Consider the following 23,122-nt stretch of genomic DNA (forward strand, 5'->3'; position numbering starts at 1 on the left):
TGCAGCAGCAGGGGACGGTCCTCCACCCAAACCTGCCCAGTCTCTACCTCCTTGCGTGGAGATTGAGTGGTGGCAGTTGATTCCTTTACACTTGCCTCCTGAAGTTTGTGATGTGATACTGGCTGCAAGGTGTCCCTTCACTAAGTTGTTATACACCTGCAGGTGGAACACATTTGTGGCATGGTGCACAGCAAAGGAGGTGGATCCTCTTTCTGGCCCTCTTTCAGAAGTCCTTTTGTTCCTTCTTTCTTTGTCCCAGCAGGGCTACCTTTCTGCTGTTTCAGCCTTCCTCAGGCTCCCTGACCAGCCCTCTCTTTTCAAATCCCCTATTGTAAATAGATTCCTCAAAGGCATACTCACCTTTTCCCTCCTATTCCTTTTGTGATGCCCCAGTGGGACTTGAACCTGGTTCTCACATATTTAATGTGCGCTCCCTTTGAGCCTCTTTACAACTGTCCTCTATGTCTAATAAATTTAAAGACTGCTTTCCTGGTTGTCATCACCTCCGCTAGGAGGGTGAGTGAGCTCCAGCTCTTTCTTGTAAACCTCCTTTTCCGTCTGTCCATCCGGACAAGGTTGTGCTCAGAACCCGTCCATCCTTTTTGCCAAAAGTTGTCACTGCTTTTCACATCGGGCAAACCATCACTTTGCCCTCCTTCTTTCCACCTCCTCATCCTTCCAGAGAGGCTCCACCGTCTGGACCCAAAACGTGCGCTCTCATTTTACCTGAACCGCACACAACAGTTCCAAGTGGATGACCAGCTCTTTGTTGGCTATGTTTGCGCCAAGAAAGGTCGGGCTGTACACAAACAGACGATCTCCCGATGGGTCGTCTTGTGTATCAAAGCCTGTTATTCTCTGGTTAAGAAGGAACCTCCGTTGGGGCTGCGCGCCCACTCCACCAGGGCGACGGCTGCCACTACGGCGTTGGGACGTGGTGTCCCCTTACAAGACATCTGTCAGGCAGCTACGTGGCCCTCGCTGCACACTTTTACTAAGCATTCCTGCCTGGACAGCCAAGTCCAGAGAGACGGGTTCTTTGGCCATTCGGTTCTCCGAGACTTCCTGGTGTGATCTTGGTTCGCAAACTCACTACCGGGGTTGTTATTGCTGGGGTATCTATTCTAAGGTAAGGAATCTATCACTACGTGTTTCTTTCAGATGATCAAGTTACTTACCTTCGGTAACAATATACCTGTAAGAAACATTAGCAGTGATAGATTCCTTACAACCCTACCCATCCTCCCCGTTCTGCGAATTGATTTCTAGGGTTAAGGTCATCCCTTTCAGGCCATAGTTTCATGGCTCATATCAGGATGGAGGAAAGAGGATTAGAAGTCCATTCAGTTCCCCTGGACAAATATTCAATAATCAAAAATAGAATGGACACTAGTTTCTACAAAACCATTGGTTTTTCTTCGAAACCTTCATAGACATCCTGGTTTCATCGTTGCGGTATATCTTTTTTCCTCCCCATCAGTATGTCTATGAGGGTTTCGAAGAAAAACCAATGGTTTTGTAGAAACTAGTGTCCATTCTATTTTGGATTATTGAATATTTGTCGAGGGGAACTGAATGGACTTCTAATCCTCTTCCCTCCATCCTGATATGAGACTTTAAGCAGCGCACAGCTGCGGAAATTATATATACCCTGCAAAAATCATGTTTTGCTTAATAGGGTGTTCTCTTGCATACATTTTTGGAACACAGAGAGAGGAACAATGGAGAACAACAGTGGTCTAAGTTTTTCAGGAAGTGACATAGATGAAATTTTAGCGGCACAACCGCTGCTACAGAACCCAGACCTAATACAAGCTATCGCACAAACAGATGACTGGGACACTTTGACCAACAAAAAAAGAGAACAGATCCGAACTGCCATACATGGCATAATTATGACCGAATATCTCAGATCCAAATCAGCTCCCAGAGGCCTTTGGGTTACCAACGCACCCAGAATTTTTTTACACGATCTTGTATTTCGGCGCGATTGGTCGTCCATCTCATGGAAATGCACCTTGGACTACCTAGTTCTCATAGTGAAAACAGCCAAAAGACTATCGGATGCACTATTGGTAGAGATACAAGAATGTGAGAATGAACTCAAGAAAAACATCAACCCTCAGGTATACAAAAAACGCCTAGATGAAATAACAAAAGAGATGGACGATATGCAGGAATACCTAATGCAAAATAAACTCCAGAAACTAACAAAAGACCTGAAAAAATTCAGCCAGGAGAAAATGCATCCATACTCGAAGGATGATTTCATAGTAACCACTAATGGTTCGGATGGGGATTCCACAGGGTGGAATTCATCTGATGGTTCGGAAGGTAGTTCAGAAGAGTCTACACCAAGAAGGGGCCGAAATAACTTCAGATTCCAACGCCCACGAAGAGGAAACCGGTGGCAACGACCATCATTTTTCCATGGAAATCCAATGCCTTATTACCAACCTTTTATGCCTCCTTATGCGGGATGGATGAATCCTTACCATCCAAATATGAATCAACAACAATCAATGGATAACCACCAGATGACGAACACTGTCAATCAACATCAAGCCCAGCCTTTTTTAGGAAGAGGCTAAAACCAGTCTCGGGGCAGAAAGAAAAACCTCAGATGGCAAGACCAACAGCCCAACGTCCAGACGAGGAGTATGGCCTCAGCCCAACCGGGAACGAGCAAGAAGACTCACTAATAGTGAATCTAACTAGAACCGTTCTGTCCAGAGACCAGTCGATTGTCCTTAATAAAGGGCTCGGCTTTGTGCCGACACCACCCGTAGACCGCTTCAAACTCAAATGCGAAGTCTCAGAATTCTGTAGAACTCTCAAACTTAAAGCATTTTTCAACAAGTCCACTAACCAAACTACGGAAGGTGAGACCACCCTTAGAAGGAAATCAAAATTCTGTCCACCTGCCACTGCAGAGCCCATTGAAATTCTAGCCTTCGAACAGGCAGTTATGAAAGGGATTGATAAACTGGACAATAAGAAGAAGATCTACCAGAATATGAGCAACAAAGAAAAACGTGCTCTAACTGAACTGAGGGATAATGAGAATATAGTAATAAAACCAACAGATAAGGGTGGTGGGGTGGTGATCCTGACAAAAGAAGGATACAATCATCAATGTCTGTCCCTGTTATCAGATGAGACCTTCTATAAGAGATTGGACACTGACCCTACCGAGAGGCTAACCAACACTATCGCAATCATGGTGCATGAGGCAGAGATCAATGATTGGATCTCCAAAAAGGAGGCTGATTTTTTAACACCCAAAGGACCCAAGGTACCTTTTTTCTATTCACTGCCAAAAACACATAAAAACAAGTCCCCGCCACCTGGACGCCCGATAGTCTCGGGCATTGGATCTTTGTTAGAACCTTTATCCAAGTTTGCGGATGAATATTTGAAACCAATAGTCCAAAGCACCCCGACCTACCTAAAAGACACTAGAGATCTCTTGATTCAGATTGCGGATCGAGAGTTGAATCCGAACACGATGCTGCTAGTGGGACTTGATGTTGAGTCCCTATACACTAGCCTACCCCAAGAGGATACCCTAAAGATGTTGGAAGATCTCCTCTTTATGCAAGACTGGACACACAAGACCCCCCGACATTTTATTATTGAATGCTGCCGACTAGCCCTCCAAGAAAAATATTTTGAATACAATGGCCAAATGTTCCTGCAATGCCATGGTACCTCCATGGGCAGCGCTTTTGCGCCTTCGGTAGCTGGACTCTATGTGAGTCGGTTTGAACAAGAATTCGTCCTCAACAACACCAACCCATACGTTTCCAATATAATATACTGGAAACGTTATATTGATGACATTTTACTAATTTGGGATATCCAACTAGATCTCAATACCTTCATGGAATGGCTAAACGGAAGAGATCGGTGGTTGAAATTCACCTTCACCTCAAATAACCAACAAATTGACTTCTTGGATTTAACCATCTTTGCTGAGAACGGGAGATTGGAGACCAAAACCTTCACCAAACCTACAGCTAAAAACAGTTTGCTTTCCTATCAGAGCTACCATCCTTGCCTCCTGCGGGACAATCTTCCTTACAGTCAGTAAACAGGATGAATATAAAAAACAAGCACAGGAGCTGAGTCAAAAGCTACAAAAAAGAGATTATACCCCATCAGTAATCTCTAAGTGCAGAAACCGGGCAAAACATCAGCCCCGAGAATGTCTCCTACAAAACAATAACAGAGAACCGATTAAAGATCTTGTCACATGTGTTACCACCTTCTGCCCCGCAACCTATGATGTTCAAAAACTTATAAGAAAAAATTGGCAGATACTGACTTCAGGCAAATTTAATTGGCCCAAACCCAGATTTGCCAATAGGGGAACGAAAAACATCAAAGATGTCCTTGTACATACCAGGCCAAAAAGTAAACCAGTGAAGCCAACTATCAGAGATATTAACATGACCCCGGTTACTGGTCATTACCAATGTGGCACATGTGGAGTTTGCAAATTCACTAAAACCACTAAGACCCTGCAATTAACTGACAACTTGCTGTGGACCCAAAAGCATCATACAAACTGCAACTCGACACATGTAATTTACTTGATCACCTGCCCCTGCCGACGTCAATACGTAGGCATGACCTGTCGCAAAATCAAACTCCGTATAGGAGAACACAGGAGCAACATCAGACTCAAGAAAAACACCACGAAATTATGCACACATTTTGTGGAGGCAGGACATACATGTGACGACCTCAGATGGACGGTTCTTGAGATGCTACAAATCAAAAACCACAATGCAGAGCAGGTCTTATTCGAAAAGGAACAAAGATGGGTAGACCGCCTCAAAACAGACACATTGGGGATGAACGATAATATCCCGTGGCATCAGTTCTACTAAATTAACTGCAGAACTAACCATGAGTGCCGTTAACCAATAAAAATACTGGCCCCGGTCAGACCATAACCACCTCTGATAATCCAAACATAACTGTACACTATGTATAATTATACACACATATTGTTGAATTGTATTGCCCCTGATGGTCAAACTTTAAATTCTGTTATTACATGGGCTGTTTTAATACTGAAATACACCCATTGTTGTGTCTGAGTCATACCAATACTCCAGAAGACAGTCTAACTTAAATGATGACCTGTATTCCCATTCACACACTGAGATGAACAGCAACTCCCCCAGTAACTTAATCCCGAATTTTGGCTTTACATGGGCTGTTGCTATTAAAAGCATTATTACCTTGACAACCTGGGCCATCAGAGAGATAATGTTTAATACAATTTAATTAAAAATAAAAACCAGAGTTAATCGTGGAGGCATCCATCTTGGTAGTATCCACATTTAGAAATTGGTCCCTCTTTGATGTCGAGGCCGAATTCAAAAGACGGGGAGGAGGAGTCACGCCCATAGCCAGGGAGGGGAAGAATCAGCACAGGGGACGCTATGCTGTACCTCGTGGGTAAGGATGGGAGCAGTACCATTTTTCATCTAACGGGTAAGACAAACAACTGTATAACTAATAGATTGGACCCATTTATACCTAACAGTAAAGACCACACGCGACTCTCGGACCCCTGTTGAAGTGTGGACTGTGCGCAATACAGGTAACAACTATTGCAATTCTTAATGCGGTGTGTATATAGGTCGCCATTCGATTTTCTTTAAAAACGAAGGGGGTTCATTAAGATATCACACCTTTTCGTTTACTGTGCACTTCAAACATCTGTGTACTTTTCACAAAAATACTTTTCACAAAAATAGGTCCCCCGGGTTCAAACAATAATTTCTAAGCAATTCTGAACCGCTACTATTTTCTCACTTCCCCTCTCAGACCCTGTGTGTTCCCTTTCCTTTCCTCTCTAGAGACTGTGTTAATGCCACAATGATGGCGCGCACTCAAAACCCGGAGTCTATAACAGTGCTCCACATGAAATTTTGCATGTCTGCTTACTCACCTCATTACTATACCAACTTATACATCAGATCATGTTGGTTTGTGTTTCCACAGCATGGGATTTTTAGTTTGTATTTACCATACTCGTCATCGAATACCACACTAATTGTGTGACTACCACTTTCAATTATTATATATTTTTCTGTACGTTTTGTGTGTTTTTTGTCCTGACGAAAGCTCTATAGACCCGGCTGGGCTTAAAGAGCTGAAACATGTTGACACATCTTTTAAGACATATGGTAGTCCAGTAACACGACCCCCATTATATCGCAACTCCTTTTTAACAATAGTGCCTACCCTTCAACAATAAATAATTCTTCAGGTTAGACACTATTTTTATTCTATTTTTTCATTACATTTTTTCTATCTCTGGACACTTCTACTTGTACCAGAGGTAGCCTCAGGTGAGGCAGGCATCCAGCGCGTTAATCAAATACCCGATGAATACGCCATGACTCCTGATGGGGCGGAAAAAAGATATACCGCAACGATGAAACCAGGATGTCTATGAGGGTTTCGAAGAAAAACCAATGGTTTTGTAGAAACTAGTGTTCATTCTATTTTTGATTATTGCATAGTTTCATGGCACCAATGGTCAGTATCTTACATGGCTTTGCGTTCCTGACGCGGAAAGTCATGTGCAGAACTGCCGTCAGCGCGCGAGGGCAGCGTCTAAGTAGCTGCTGCGACGTCATCTCGGCGACCACGAGGCCAACCGCGGACATGGAGCCGCACAACGCCACCTTCGCAGGGGTACTGCTGACAAAAACTTTCCGGATCCAGTCTGAACCTGACCCTGATTGTGGCAGCACAGTGGCCGATGAAAAACAATTTGCCATCAATGATTATTTGGCTGTTTTACAGGAACTCTATGAATTCCGAGCATTACAAATCAACGTCCAAGTAAAACGCACTGCCACTGGGGAAGTGAAAGCTCTTCTAGGAAGACCTGCCTAGGTCCAGAAGATTGGAGACCTTGTCAGAGAAAAACTGTGGATCTGTGAGGTGAGAGGAGCTGGAAGAGGTCTAGACCCAGGAAGGGGTTGAGATGGCACCAAGCTGCCCTGCATCTGGAGAGTAGGGGGAGGAGAAGCCCGGGAGGTGAAAAGACCTGGTCTGGTGCTATAAAACAATTGACCCATCTCCAGTTGAGTGATCAAGGATCCAGGCCCCCAGTATCAAAGGGAAAAAGGTGACATTGGGAGGGAAACTCCCAGAACTGATTTAAGGAGGGGTCAGGGACTCCTGAGCACAAAGAACTTCAAAGACATGAAGGGGTATGACTAAGAGAACTGAAACACCTAGAAGATGGTGTAGTTAGTTTTGAATGGTGAAATGGACAGGTCGTGATCAAGAAGAACCTTCGCCAAAGAAGGAGTTGCTGAAGAGACTGCTGGATAGGACCGACCCTTGCTTCATAATCTGGGGCTGGCCTGCAGTTTGTATCTTTTACTAAAAAAGAGACTGAAGGGACACTGCAGTGGGTGGTGTGTCCCCCTTCCTGAACAGGACTGTGCTTTGTCCTGAACCCCAAGGGCCCGAGGTGAGCTGGCTCCCTGTTTAGAAACATGGGAACATAAAAGTTTCCAGAGACGTCCCAAGCAACGTAGTGTGCGTGTGCTTTTGCAGCTTGAGACCCTCAGTAGTCGTGCCTTGTGATCGTGGGCACAAAGGAGTAAACAGAGTCGCGGACACGCAAGGAGCGTGTCGGGGTGCAGCCAGAGCGTTGGAGAGGAGCGCCTGGTCATTGTGTGCACCGGGAGCGAGGAAGTGAAACTCGGACGCGTATGGTGCGTGTCGCGGTGCAAGCCAGGGCATTGGTGAGGAGCGCCTGGTCGTTGTGTGCATCAGAAGAAGAGAGGAGACTCGGACGCGCATGGTGAGTTTCGTGGTGAACGCCAGGGCGTTGGTGAGGAGCACCTTGTCGTGTGCACAGGGAGCACAAGTGAGTCTCGGTCGCGAATCGTGCGGTTCGTGGTGCAAGCTGAGGAGTAGGTGAAGAGTGCCTGGTCATCGTGTGCACCGGGAGAAGTGGTGACGCTCGGACGTGCAGGGTGCATGCCGAGGTGCAAGCTGAGGCATTGGTGAAGAGTGCCGGGTCATCGTGTGCACCAGATAAGAGGCGAGTCTCGGACGTGCAGAGTGCATGTCGCGGTGCAACCCCAGGTGCTGGTGAGGAGTGCCTGGGTGGTATGTGCACTGAAATCAAAGTAGATTTCCACAGTGCTGAGGGCGGGTCTTGGTGCCTACTGAGACCGCCGGAAGGAGGGCCAGGACATCGGGCCCTCGGAGTGAAGCAGGAGTGACCTGGACAGGCAGCCCAGAGGAGCTGAGCCGCCGGCCCAAGCTTGCCGTGCCCATCTGACGGAGTTCTGGATCAAGGCCCAAGTCGCTGAAGGAGGAAAGAAGAGTGGGGTCACGCCCCCCAGGTAACGTGGATCACCACCTGGGGTGGGGTGCGTGCCCAGAGGTCGACTCTCTCGGCCTCTCGCTTCTGTCAACTGCGCGAGCCTGCTGCTTCAGCTCAGATCTAGGCCTGTGCTGACCTAAGGTGGGGCAGTGCTGGGGCAGAGTGAGAAGCAGTACTTTTGTGTCATCATTGATCCATGATTGGGGGAAACTGTTAACGGAGCACCTAAACTGTCGTATTACACTTTGCATTACTGCCGCTAACGAACTCTCAAACTGTTGTATGGCGCCTGAATTTAATTGTGTCTGAGGAACTATATGCTGGGTGCGCAATGCTACGCACTGCGTTATTTTTCCCTTTCAGAGTACATGATTGTAACATGGAGCATTGCATTATTTCTTCATTGCACAGTTCAGGATTCTTACGTGGCGCATTGCGTTGTTTTTCGATTGCACGAGTACATGATTGTAGCGTAACGCATTGCTTTGTTTCTTCCTTGCACAGGGCATGCTGGTAGTGATACGTGTTGCATTATTCCTTCTGTTGCAAAGTACATGATTGTGGCGCTACTTATTGCATTGTTTCTCTAGTGCATAGCACGAAGATATATCGTTACGCATTGCAGTATTTCCTTTCTTTTGCAACATATGTGATTCTAGCACTACGACCTGCCTAACCGAACGGTCAGAAGTAAGACTTACCCGTTGTTTAGAAGTGGTGGTTGGGATTAGAATCTACTAATCATCAGGAAGGAATGTTACCCATTATTATATGTTGGTTTTGTATTGTGTGGCCATATTGTATATCTTCTTACATAAAGTGTATACTTGTTTTAATAAAACTCGTCTGGAGTCTTTGTGGTGACATCAGTGGGTTGCAGTGAGTGTGGTTGCACATACTGTGCACTCGTGCCTTGGAGATGAGCCCGGATGCTCGTGCCAAGCTACTAAGGGGGTGAGCAGGGCTATCTCAGAAGGTGTCCTTACTTAGCCTAACGTTGAAACGAGGGGTCAGGATCTCACTCCTGGCAACAGCGGTGTGGTACAGGAACTCCCGCCTCCCTCATTTGGTGGCGGCAGTGAGAGACTAGGACCCCCACTTCCAACATTTGGCGGCATAGTGGTGGGATTCTATCCTAATGTAAATGAAACATGTATGTACAAAATCACTCACAGTAATTGGTTTTTATCATAAATTGATTGCAGACCACGACACAACCACATATTGTGTTTTTGGAATTGTTGGTTCTAATGTTGAGTAACCTTTAAACCATACATCATGTCTCAGGGAGAGAGCCAGACAGCCGATGAAGCTGAGGCTGCAGAATCAGTTTAACATTGAGGCACTGTGTACCCGCAAGGTTGATCAGTCAGTTAAGGAAATTCTGCAGAGCTTTGGGATGTCCCATGATGAGTAGCACCTAGAAGCTCCAAGTGGCCTTGAGGGCCTGGTGGGAAGCCAAGGAGGCTCAGGAGACGGGTGATGTTATGGTGGATGAGGATGACCTAGGGAATGGATTTGGTCCACAGGATTTGCCCGTGGAGAGACCAGCCGCAGGGGCTGGTAGTAGCCATTCAGGGAGGATTTTTTTCACCAGACGTGCTGGAGGAAAACCAAAGGGTCAGACTGCATGAGTTGGGAGGTGTTAAAACTTTAAACTCAGGCAGAGGAGAGCAGGAACGCTCTCACGTTGAAAGAGAAACGGATTCTCTTCGCTCATAATTTAAGCAGGAGGGAACTTGACATTAAGGGTAAAAAGAGTCCAGTTCGAATGGTGCCAGTGCACCACCAGTGCCAGGATGGAAGGTGTACATTTCCAAGGATTTAGTGCGAGATTACCAGAGGGGTGATGACATTTATGTGTGGTTCACAGCGTATGAGATCGCACTGAGGATGAATGAGGGGCCTGAAAAGCATTGGGGCGGGCCTATGGAAACACTTTGAGGCTTCGGGGAGGGACGTTCTATCACCCTTAGAGAGGGCGGGAACCCTGACCAATGCCAACCTGGGGGAGGCTTTATGCCGCCGGTATGGGCTCACTCCTGAACAATACCGTCAGAAGTTCAGGACCTCAAAGAAACTAGATTCTGTAGTAGGGGATCTCTGTGTATAGTCCTAATCATGTGAATAGTCCCGTCCATGTGCTTGGACCCCGAAGCCGGCGGCCACGGACAAGGGCGGGACTATTCACATGATTAGGACTATACACAGAGATACCCCTACTACAGAACTGGAGTTTCAGGTAAGAAACTACTCCTTATAGCAGCACTATGGGAGAATCCAGCGAGTACCCTGTTTCTCCCCCAAGACAATTCTAAAAGAAAAGTACTGGGATTGGGTGACCCAAAACACTTATGGGAATAGTGACACCTCCTCACTTACGGGAAGGTTCTTAGAAGTTAAATCAACCTCAGGGATGGAACAGTACTGGGATACCATAACACAGCTGTGTGATCGGAAGTTGTACTTCCAATTTAGGGTAGGCTCATTACCTGTAAGATCGTTTACAGCAAGATGGAATAATCTTTGTGACAAATCCTATCCTATTTGCCATGCCCAATCGGAATCACTGGCCCATATGCTGTTTGCATATCCAGCTTATGCCGCCCCGCAGAGCATGGCTGACACCAATTTGCAGATTATTGGGCACCAGAAGGAATGACGTTGCGCTAAGATTATTGCGCGCGGAAACCTTAATTCCCATTGTCATTGCATTGGCAAAGTTCCTGGGATAGACATGGGCCATTAGATCAAAGGCACTTATTGTAGGCTGAAGGCCAGTATCTGTACTATTATTTTGTATATGTATTTGTGGAGTGGGCTAGACTCATGCTAGATGTAGTGGTACTGTTTTGGATATGTTTGGGCTTGGCATCGATGTAATTGTGATCCTGCGGTATGCAATACAATGGAATGTAAAGTGCTTAGTGGTTTTATAGTATCAATGTATTTAGTCATCCTAAGCTGTTTTAACATATTTTTACTATTTTAATGGACAGATTTTTAATTATTTTCTAAACAAATGTTTTTTTTTAACTGTGTTTATATATGCGTCTTCAGAACTATTTTCTGTGTTTTGATTTGATGACATATCTGTTGAAAAAAGCTTATGTTCGAGCCATATGAGCTGCAGATTGCACACTGTGCATAGATCGCCACCTAGTGTTGGGCCCGGATGTTTGCAGTTTGTTGTTGTCCTGAAAAGTTCTTTGGAAGTCACGAGATAGATGACTCCTCCTTCTTTGGACCACATTGCGCATGGGCATCGGCTCGATCCCCAGATTGGTTTTTTCCGCATCGGGCTCAGATGTGTTTCCTGCGCTCCGGTTTGGAACTGAATTTCCTTCGTGCGCAATCCTCACCCAGTTCGACGGTATTTTTTGATCGCGCTCCACATCGACGAGATTCTTCACCACTTCGAAGTCTTCGATTCCGGTCGCGACGAAGGCCTTCGGGCCTTACTTCCTGGCTCATGGAAAGGACGTCATTCAAAAAGTGTCCTCAATGTGGGTCGAAGTTTCCCCACACCGACCTACATGAAGTGTGCAACCTTTGCCTCTCACCGGCTCACAAGGCCAAAGACTGTTCCGCCTGTGTCTCTTTCCGCTCCAAGAAGACGATCCGGGACCGACGAGATCAAAGAACTATGGCTCGCTCGTCCGCTTCCATCCCCGACGACATCTTAGAAGAGGGCATCGATGTGCCAGAACACCAGCACGCCGAAGAGAGTACCAGCTCTTCAGAAGCCGAAGACTCCGACGTCGAGGAACTCACTCTAGCTCAACGGGTTATAAGTAAGATCGTCGACCCCAACCCTTCCTCGACACCCTCCAAAAAGGCTTCGGGCACACCCTCACCTTTGGGCCAGGGTGCACACCGAGAGACTGCTTCCCACGCCCCGCCTTCGGGCCCGGCAAAGAAGCCTACTAAGCCTTCAGGCAGCTCGGGCTCGAGCCAGCCTATCCCCGGTGCCGATCCTATACCGACACCGAAGAAAAAGCCATCTTCCGCATCCACGCCGACCATTGTTCCGACACCTAAGCACGCGCGCCGAAGACTGGCAGCGGCTCATCGATGCCGAACCACATTCGGAGCCGACTAAATAACCGCCTAAAGCTCAAGAACACGCTTCGGACCCGGAACCGAAAAAACACGTTCCGGTAAAGGACATTTCAAAAGGGCACACTTCTAAACCAAAAGATCCAAAACCAGCTACCAACTCGGTGCCGGAAAAACGTACAGAGCCAAAATCCTCTACACCAAAGGATTTGCCCTATTCAGAGGAACTTTTCACACCCGATCCTAACCAAAAAACTCTTGTAAAGGATCCTAAAACTGGTCACTTGACTCTCAGCTCCAAGAGGAGACCACTTGAGGCGCCAGCACCTCCTCCTCCAAAGAAGAGAGACATTGAAACCTCTCCATTAAAAGTTCCTTCTCCACCACCTCCCCATATTGTTCCTCCTCCTACACCTCCTCCACCTCACCATTCACCTACACCATCCCCTAATCCAGATGATGATGCAGTCATAGACTCTGATGACACAGTTGGGGGTGCACATGACCCAGCAGGGACCAATAGTCCCCCTCAGTCACCTAATCCATGGGATGATTACAACACCCCTGATGTACCTTATGCCCTACAAGACGATACATACCCTTCTAGACCTTTCCCACCAGAGGACACTATAGGTTTTAACCTACTAGTCCAAAGAGCTGCCCATTATCATGGGGTGAACTTACACACTGATGCGGTGGAGGAAGATTTCCTACTAGACACTTTTGATAACACACAAAGGTCTACTGCCATTTTGCCAATGCTTAAGGGTGTCATCAACCACGCAACAGAGGTTTTTAAGGATCCTGTCAGGGCTAGGGTCCTTAATCCTCGCATTGAGAAAAAATATAAAGCTGCCCCTACAGATCCAGTCTATATTAAAGGTCCAGCACCATTAGACTCTTTAGTAGTGTCTAATGCACGTAAACATGCTAATTCTCAGACATCAGGTGAGGCCTCACCCCCAGACAAAGAATCTAAGCTACTTGACTCCTCCGGCAAATGAAAAGCGTCACAAGCAGCTAATATCTGGCGCATTGCCAATACCCAAGAGTTGCTGGCCAGATATGACAGAGAACATTATGATGAACTAGAGTCCATAATACAGCATCTACCAGACAAATACAAAAATAGGGCCAATGAACTTATACAGGAAGGTAAAAATATTACTAATATTTCCATTTGTTGTGCCCTAGTTGCTGCAGATACCGCCTCAAGGGCAATCAATACCAGCACCCTACTACGTAGACATGCTTGGCCACATATTTCAGGTTTTAAACCTGAGGTACAAAACTCCATCCTTAATCAGCCATTTGATGAGACACTTTTATTTGGCCCAAATGTTGACATGTCTTTAGAAGAGATGAAAAAGACACTGATACAGCTAAATCTATGGGAACCTTGCAGCAGCAAGCTCCCAGACATTCTTTTCATCGCTCATCTTACAGAGGCAACACTAGAGGCTACTCTTTGGAAAGTCCCTCCACTTCTTACAAGACCCCAAGCCAATCCACATTCACTTAGGTCTACCAAAGAGGGGGTTACAGGGGTAACCACAACAAAGGCAGAGGCAAAACAAACAACTCCCGCTCTGCCTCTACCCCTACCCAATGACTTTCCTCCCCTTCCCCCCACAACATTCCTCTCCTGTGGGGGGAAGACTGCAACAATTCCTTCCTGCCCGGACCAACATCACATCAGACAGGTGGGTGCGACAAATTATTCAGTCAGGTTACTCTCTAGAACTAGGAAAGGGATGGAAAAGACAAAACTTGTGTCATGTTGCTCTCACACACCCCGAGAGGTGTCATGCTTCATCATTGGGCCTTGCTCCTCGTCGGGCCAGCGCTGCAATGCTCGACGGGCTCACCGTTTGCGGGGCTCTTTATCGGAGATCTTTTTAGAGAAGCCGTATGGGTGCGTGTTTTATTATTCAGAGCGCATTCACCTTGTCACAAAAAACACACCTTGTCACTTATGTGAGCACCTGATGAATCCCTGACTGTTACCAATTGTAAAATAAACCATAAATGTCTCCCTACACACTTGCTCCCTCCATGATTAAATGTTCATTCTGAAATTAATTGTTCTTCGCCCCTCTGGGGCAGTAACTACGGACCTTGTAAGGCCAACCCTGAACCCCCCCTTCAGGGCCATAGCTTCTTTTAACACACCATGGTAAGTCACTGCTTGGCTCCCCAGTTCTGGCATGGAAAGTTGTGAAAAGTACTGACGTCAGTGCACAGGAGTGGCGGCTTTAAAGATGATGTGGATGTCACGACGGCTACGAACACTGTGCCGACAACATCACTTAGAGGCGACTGACACCACCTACTGGCACGCAGGGGTACTGCTAAGAAAAATCTTGTGCATCCAGCTTGACGCCTGGGAGTTCAAAGGTAAAGATTTTGCAACTAGATCATGTCTCTACTAGATAAGGCGTTACCAAAGGTAAGTAACTTGTCCATTAAGCTTGACTTGAATATAATGTCAAACTTAATGTAACTTGTTGCAGTGTGCAGCTTTTATAAAGCTACCAATTTGTAGCCTTTACTACTTCTGTGTCTTCCTGGGCAAATATGGAACCTGTTCAACACGACCGTTTTTTGCGCTCCTAGAGAGACCTGCCAACGACTCTGAGGAATGGGAACAATTAGGTATTGCAGGCCAGAGAGGCATTACCTCCCTCCTGCAGGAAGCCATATGAGTGTTACCCCAAAATACAGGCTTTAAAGGAAAACAATTTATTTGGCCACATTTATTTTCATTTACATTGCGTGTCCTACTAGAAAACAAATTTCAGACAAAGAAATTAATTAGATGGCAGTTACTTTGGCAAAATGTGTTTTATGTCATATTGCCATTTCTTCCTTCCAGGATTCATATTTCGGTCCAAATTCCCCATCAAGATGGAATGCTGCCCCTTATTTCTACCATGCCTTTGCACAACTTGCACTTTCTTTTATCGGAGTCCATTTACAGACATCAACATGTGTGCTCGAACCTAGTCACCATCAAGGACCTTAAAGGCATCTCAGGTAATCTTTTTTCAAATATATAATTTTTATTCTTACATCTTTAAGAATTCCACTTCCTTAACATATACCATTTGGACATTGTTATGGAGAAGACACATGGCAGTAGAGTTCCTATCTCTCACACGTGGTTGTTCTGTTATGTAATTTAATGCTTTCAAGTGGGTGCTGGAAGACCTAAAGCAAAAGTAGGGTCACCTTTCTGGTCTCATTTCGAAATTCAACAACTTTATTGCATGCAAAACACTTGACGTAATCCGCTTTGGATGCACAGATTAATGTATTCTGTTGTCTCATTTATGACCTTATAAAAAACTGAGACCATTAGCAGAAAGACTAGAGTTGCTTGCATATTCACATGGATCTTTATATACCTATTAATCTGAAGCTGTACTTTTGTCGTAAGCTGCAAGCTGAAAAGTTTATGCAATGATTTGACCATCACCGTTGTGAGTAAGCTGATAAAATAGAACTGATGCTACATGAATTCTGTTTCCCATATCTCTCTATTTTAGATTTCTGTCCTGCTTTTTTATAGATAGTAGCAGAAAAAAATGCTTATTTTTTTGTCCTCCAGGCATTCTGGGTTTTGATGGGATGATAGGCTTGGTTTCATCATTTATAGTAATCCCCACCTAACTTTGAAATGTTTAAACATTTCTTGAAGAATAGTTCAACGCTTGGAGTATTAACTTATTTTTGCTATATTAAAATAGTCTAATTGAGATATGAACTGGTTGAGGGAAGTTGATGCCTTTGTCATTCACTGGAATGTATCCTTGATCTCGAGTTGCATAATTCTGCATTTTCTTGTGATCGTCAGTGAATAATAACCTCAGAATGTTAACACGGAATGTTTGATAAAGTGTGTATTCTGGGACAGGGAGTGGATGATGACTTTGTCATTCACTGAGTGAGAGCATTGCTCTTGATTTGCATCATTGTGGTGTCTATTGTTATCACTAGATAATAGTTCTCAGTATTTTGTTCCGTTAGAGAACTCACTGGTACAAGCAACTTCATAATCTGATATTTGAGGATAAATCACAGGTTTCAGGGGAAAACGGACTATCCTGCATTCAGCCTTTGAAGGGGTTATAATAACTAGAAAGGTAAACCCAAGTAGGCTCTGTTACTATATTTGAGGCATGATAACATTAGGGTACCAACTGCACTCCCCAAAAGTAAGTGACCTTGTAAGAAAGTCAGCTTATTGATTCAGAGGTTCCAAGTCAATTGTATTAATTTATCATGCTCTCCCTTGGGAATTGCCTTTATTTCTTTGCATGATCTGAAAACACGTATCACAAAAGAGCACTGTTACCTAAATGAGTTTGAGAATCTTCTCATTTTAACAAATGTACCATTTAGCATAGTCACTAAGCAATGCATTTGATACAGCAAGTAGTTCTATCTGACTGGCCCTCACAAGGCTTGTATCTTATGTGGAGAGCAGCATACTTTAAGGTCTTGCATTTTTGCACTGAATATATCTCCAAGGTTGCTGACCAACCATCTCTTGTCAATATCCAGACAAGAGCTGGTACTGTAAGAGGCCCTATCGCTGGACAGAAATGGTTACACATGTATAAGATGGATGGAACCTAGCAAGTATTCTTGCAGATAAAGCTTATTAGTAGCATAAGAACGTTGCTACCACTCTTCCTGTACTTGCTATAACTCTGGTAGAGAGTGATCCTCTGGGGACAAGCATTGCAAGTGCTTCTTGGGTGGAAAGCACCATGTTGCAAGGCTAAGGGTCCTGATAAATGGGTCTAACTGTTTACACCTTAGCCAGTTCAGACACTTCAGCAGAGCATGGCACCAGCCTCAAAACTCCATTGGACAGATCAAAACACCCTGGGATTGATCAGGCTTTAAGTCCATATGTACCAGGAGTACATAGAACCAGAGCTTTGGTACCCGAACCTGATCTTCAATTTCTGAAATCAATCCTTAAAATGATAGTGTGGCTTCAATACCAGAATAAGTATATCCTGTGGCTCCAGAGTCGGCTTTTTATTATCCTGCTTCATTCTCGAACATCTCAAAAGAGAAAGAAGTGTAGGAAGGATTGGGGAGTAAAGAAAAAAGGAAGATTTTGAGCTGTGATTGGTACCTGTTCATTGGGGCAAAACTCATCAGGAAACAGCAGAGTTTACCAGCGATTTAGTATTAGAGACTCTACACCTATCCTTGGTACATTCAGGTTTGGAGACAATAAATGTCTGTTTGTGGCACGTCCAGCTGTGGATACACATGCTCTGCATAATTCTGCCATCTAGTGTTGGACTCGGCCGCTTGCAACTTGTTTTTCTTCAAAGAAGTCTTTCGAGGCTCAAGGTATAGTGACTCCTATAGTTTGTAATGCGCATGTGTAAGAAAGTGGCTCTGTATATACTTGGCCAAAGTAAGGTACAGTGTGCACACAGTCCACAGTCCCCAGAGGTTTGGCAGAGGATAAAGTTAGATATAACCTTAGTCTCTAAAGTGGTAGCTTGGTCGAGCAATAAGGCAGTATCGGAGGACCGTTTAAAGCATTTGTTGTACACACTTAGTCAGAAAATGGTCTCACTCACTCAAGAACTGAACTCTAGGCCAATGGTTTTGTATCAAAAGATATAGTTGTTTTATTTTAGAACCAACAAGGCATATACTTTCTCAGAATTAGTTACTGTAGTTAAATACTTTTCAAATAGGCAATAGACTTTTTTATAACAATAGGTATAGTTGTTGCAATAGGCAACACAATTTTAAACACAATGCAACATTGAGCTCAATGGGAATTTCTAGATAAATGCAATTAATTACTTTGTAGATTACTTTTCTAACCACAGGACTAGATCTTAGAATCAGTCCCAGGACATGTCCTGTAAACAGTTAAGTAAAAGCATTTAGGTTACAGTAGTGATTTTTAAGGAATATAATTGTATTTTAAAAGTTGACAGAAACTTTTCCAGGTGAAATTTCCAATGTTTTCCAATGGATGGAAATTCAATTTGCAGCTAAAGTATGTTCAAGTTACTTTTGTAATCCAGTGCTGGGCTCCTAGGTTCAACACTGGGACATCTATCTGAAACAGGCAAGTAATTACGTTTTTATCGTTGGCACGATTTTTAACGAATATTTGTAAGTTTCAAAAATCGACACTTAGAAACTTTTTCAGCAAAAAGCAGGCGATGATATCAATTCAAATCAATTTTATTAAAGTGTTTGGAACTCCAATGAGGTCCACTTAAAAACTACACATCAGTTAATACATGAAGTGCAATAAAAACATGGGTTAATACAGCTGAAACAAGACAGTAAAACATTTCAACATAGAACAATTTCGAGGGATAAAAGTTTGGAAATTAGCAGCCAACAATGAGGAGATGGGGCACATCCAGAGTTGTGCAAATAGCAATTAAAAAGCGACGGAGGCAACGTTTTACACTCTTACTTGAAGCAGAGTTTGGAATTAGCAGCCAACAATGAGAGAACTGGGCATATCCTGAACTGTGCAAATAACAAATAGAAGCAGCCTAATCATGTGCAGATTTACAATTTGGGATAAAAAGATAAATGAGCAACAGCCCTTAAAATAAGGGCCAAATAGTGCAACATACATTCCTAGTCAAAAAAGCATAAAATAACTAAAACGAGGGTCAGCAGATCAAAGATTAAATCCCACTTGGAAAATATACAGTTAAAATATGTACATGAATTCCTTAAAGAAATTACACTATTTTACACACACAGCTGCATTTTTGGGAGTAAGAAGAAAATTGTGAGCTGAAGCTACGTCCTTAACACCATTTTGTAAAAACATCGGCCTAAGCCAGTAACGACGATAAAAGGTCAGTGCCGGACAAACGAACAAAACATGGTCCAAGTTCTGGATATTCAGTTTACAGAAGTTGCAATTTTTTCCATTTTTTGAATTCTGGGACCAGGATGCTGTTAAATCATTTAGCGGAAGGAGATTGAATCTAAATAAGGAAAACCAGCGTCTTGTTCCATGATCTAAGTTCCAGGCTAAATATTTTTGAGGCAGTTTCGGGGAAGTAGTCCTTGCTATTATCTTTAATCTCTCTTTAGAATTACACAACTCAATATCTTTATTAAAGCTGATCCTCCCACTTGAGTTTTTTACGAAGGATTTAAATTCTGATAGAGGGAGTGAAATCACAGATTCTTCCTTAACACAGAAAATGTTTAAAGCCAAAGAGAAATCTCGTTCTAAAGAATATTTCCCCCCATACCACCGAAAATTTCCTTACACATTGAAACCTCTTAGGGAATCAGATTCACTATTTTTTAACTGGTATCCCCAACGTAAGACTCTGGAAATACCTTGAATATGGGTGCTTATTTGCCCAAATTCCAATCTGATAGCAGCTGAAGGAATTAGCGTATTAAAGTTACACAGTTTACTTAAAATCTGGCCTTCTATCTTCTCTAAAAAACTCCACTCCTTTACAGGGATTGATTCAATAGCATATAGTAAGGACGATGGAATTTTTGCTTTCAGCACCGTCAGTAGATGTAAAAAATGCCTTCTTCCCATTGTTCTGTAAAACATGCGCAGACCATTAGCGTGAGACATAACTTTACTGGTGCTGTGTGCGCTATGGAATTTATTCTTCGTATTGCTTGCGATTATTTTTCCTAGATATACATATGAATCATTCACCTCCAACTTTTCAAGACCAATATGCCAATTAAATTTACATAATTTTCTGCTTCTATCACTTTTCAAGATTAAAATTTTACTTTTGGATATATTGATCCTTAAGAAATGGACTGCCGTATAATTCTGCAATGATGACAACTTTTTGTTTAGCCCTATAGGAGTAAGATCCATCACGACTATATCGTCTGCATAAAGGAGACATGCGTAAGGACGGCTACCTATCTTTGGGGCATCGCCCTCTCGCTGAGAGAGACAGTCGGGTGAATCTTCTAAATGTAATGAAAATAGTAGAGGGGCTAATAAACAACCTTGTTTCAGGCCATTTTCCTGATATCCTATGGAAGGAAGTTCAAGTTCGTGGTAAGTACGGTTTAAATTACTTTTTCAGGGTCAGCTCTGGTCTAAAAGATGCAGCACTGAGGTCTCTCCTGATAACAGGTGAGTAAATCGGAATTTGTTCGGCTGATTTTAGATGAATATTGTAAAGTTCCAAAACTCCACTCTTAGAAGAATATCCAAGTGAAACCAGTCAATGTTCGCCAATGGAAGAAAAGTGAGTTATCGGCTTTTAGGTAAGTACTCGACTGGCAGAGTTAAGGTTCTGGGCATAGATTCAGGGTCGGGTAGGTACAGTTGGTACATCCTCAGCGGCACAGGGGCATCCAGGTGTGGAGGTAGTTAGGCCCAATGTTATCCAATGAGAGGCAGGGGGCCTTCGGTTGGTAGCTGCTGGCTAGCAGGCCACGCGGCTGTGGGAGCTAGGCTCCCAGTTACTTGCTCAGGGCAAAGGGGGAAGTAGGATAGGACAACGGTTGCACTTCCAGGGGCACTCGGGCGGCTGGGTGCAGAGTGCTTTTGAGCCGTCGGGCGCTCAATGTTATACAATGGAGATCTTGAAACCGGAAAACAAAAGCTGCAGGCTCGGGAGCGACCAACACGTTGAGGGGTAAGTTGGGATCTTGGAGGATAGGTAGGCATCCCGGAGTTGGGCACAGGAGACCGGGGGGGAGGCCATGGGGGCGCCGGGTGCAGGGGTGTCTTTTGCCGTCGGGAAATCTTAGCTGGTCGCGGTTGGAGGGGTCCCTGGTTCTGAGGCTGCAGGCGTCTCGTCGAGGAAAGTCCTTGGGCACTGGGTTCCAGGTCAGAATCGCCGGGGGGACGTCCTCAGGGTCTTTGCCCACTCAGGCACAGGCCAGGCTCGACCTCCAGGGTTCTCGAGGTTGCTGTATGCAGGAGACGCCGGGATTTAGCAGGTTCAAGGATCAACAGGCCGGTAGGGCTGGGGCCAAGTCAGGGGGTGTTGCTCTCTTGTTAGCAGCTGCACAGATGTCTTCTTCTTCTAGATCTTTTTTCTTGCTTCGAAATCGGGATCTGAGGAAGGAAGGTTCAGGGTGCCCCTAAATACTAAATTTAGGAGCGTTTCAGGTAGGGGACGAGCAGGGACCAATAGGTCCCTGTCCTGGGGTGAGTACACCCCTATCCTGCTCCTCTCCTTTGGGAGGGGGGCAGGAGCCTATCTCTGATTGGGCAGGGCTCCCCATCTTTAAGATGACCGGAGCCCGGAGTTGTGCTTCACCTCACCTCTCCCACCTGAGGGGTGGAGTTGGAACAGGCTGTCACACCCCCTTTCCTCACGTAGCGTTTCCCGACAGTCTTCCCGCCAGAGTGGGGTTCAGAAACGGTGGGGGCCAGTCGCTGAGTACAGCAAGGGACCTGGAGAAGCTCACAAAAGCGATATGCCTTTGAAGCCTCCCCCTACCCATCCTGGGGGAAGAGGCCTAGCACCTTGCCCAGGATGTGCATTGTTGCAGGCCCAGGAGAGCGGGGGTCTCTCCACCCAGGGGTCCATCAACATGTCTGCTGTGTGGCAGCCTCTCAGACAGGACGTGGATTGTAGGTTAGGTTTCAGGGGGCATCTCTAAGATGCCCTCTGTAGTACATTTTACATTAAATCCCACACTGGCATCAGTGTGGGTTGAATGTGCTGAGAAGTTTGATATCAAACTTGTCAGTCTTCAGGGTAGCCATTATGGTGCTGTGGAGTTCGTAATGACAACCTCCCAGCACCATATACTCTTAATGGCATCACTGCATTTACAGTGCCCAGGAATGGCCCTGGGTACTTTAGGGGCACAGGGCTCATGCACATGTGCCCACACCACTGGCATAGGGCACCCAGCTAGAGTGGTGACTGATGTATGCCAGTGCAGTGGGTTTGTGGGCATGGCACACAGGGATGTGTGCCATGTGGACTCTTTGTTTAGTTCTGCACCAGGACACTCAGCCTGCAAAGGCAGTGTGTGTGTGTGTGTCAGGGTCCAGGGCCGATAAGGGTGGCACAATAAATGTTGCAGCCCTTAGGGGTCTTCTCTGGTCACAATGCCCTGGGTACCTATGGTACCATTTACCACTGGCGGACATGTGGCCAGAGATGCCAATTTGGTTTTAGCTTCAATACAGTTTTAGGGAAGGAACACAGGCCCTGGGCACCTGATTGGCAGGAGCCCAGATCACACTCAGTCAAAGTAAATCAGCAATTCAGCAAAAAGTGGAGGCCTACTTTGCAAGAAAGATGGCACTTTCTCACAGCATGGGCATCAGCTCAATTTTTGGATTGTTTTTTTTCCCGCCGCTTGGCTCAGGCATTTACTGATCAAGCTCTGGGTAGATGCCTCTTAGTGCTCGTTGCTGGACGTGTTCAGTCTGTCATTAGCATGGAAAATCCTTTTTACGTTTGCATCACTCCTGTCTTTGTCAGAATTTGACTACCAGGACTCCAAGACCTTCTGTCGGCAATTTGCCCCTTCTGTGGCCTCATGCCCGCTTCTTCTATGCTTCCAAGACGAAAATGAGGAAATAGTAATTGAAAGGGCACCCTTTTAATATCGCCCCCATGCCACTTCATGTACGCACCCTTTTAATATCGCCCCCATGCCACTTCAATTACCCTTGGACAACCCACAACTAGGTCTGTTAGT

The 23,122-nt window shown here is 45.0% G+C and overlaps 1 protein-coding gene across 1 annotated transcript in view; it reads left to right on the forward strand.

Moving 5' to 3' along the window:
* Window positions 1-23,122, forward strand: part of FRAS1 (Fraser extracellular matrix complex subunit 1) — a 1,404,104-nt gene that overhangs the window by 879,129 nt on the left and 501,853 nt on the right. Inside the window, exon 18 of the mRNA XM_086961814.1 lies at window positions 15,312-15,472. Within this exon, the coding sequence (XP_086817940.1) occupies window positions 15,312-15,472 (161 nt within the window). The remainder of the gene's footprint in view (window positions 1-15,311; window positions 15,473-23,122) is intronic.

The sequence above is a fragment of the Lissotriton vulgaris genome, chromosome 3_1, assembly GCF_964263255.1.
Source record: "Lissotriton vulgaris chromosome 3_1, aLisVul1.2, whole genome shotgun sequence".
NCBI classification, from domain to species: Eukaryota; Metazoa; Chordata; class Amphibia; order Caudata; family Salamandridae; genus Lissotriton; species Lissotriton vulgaris.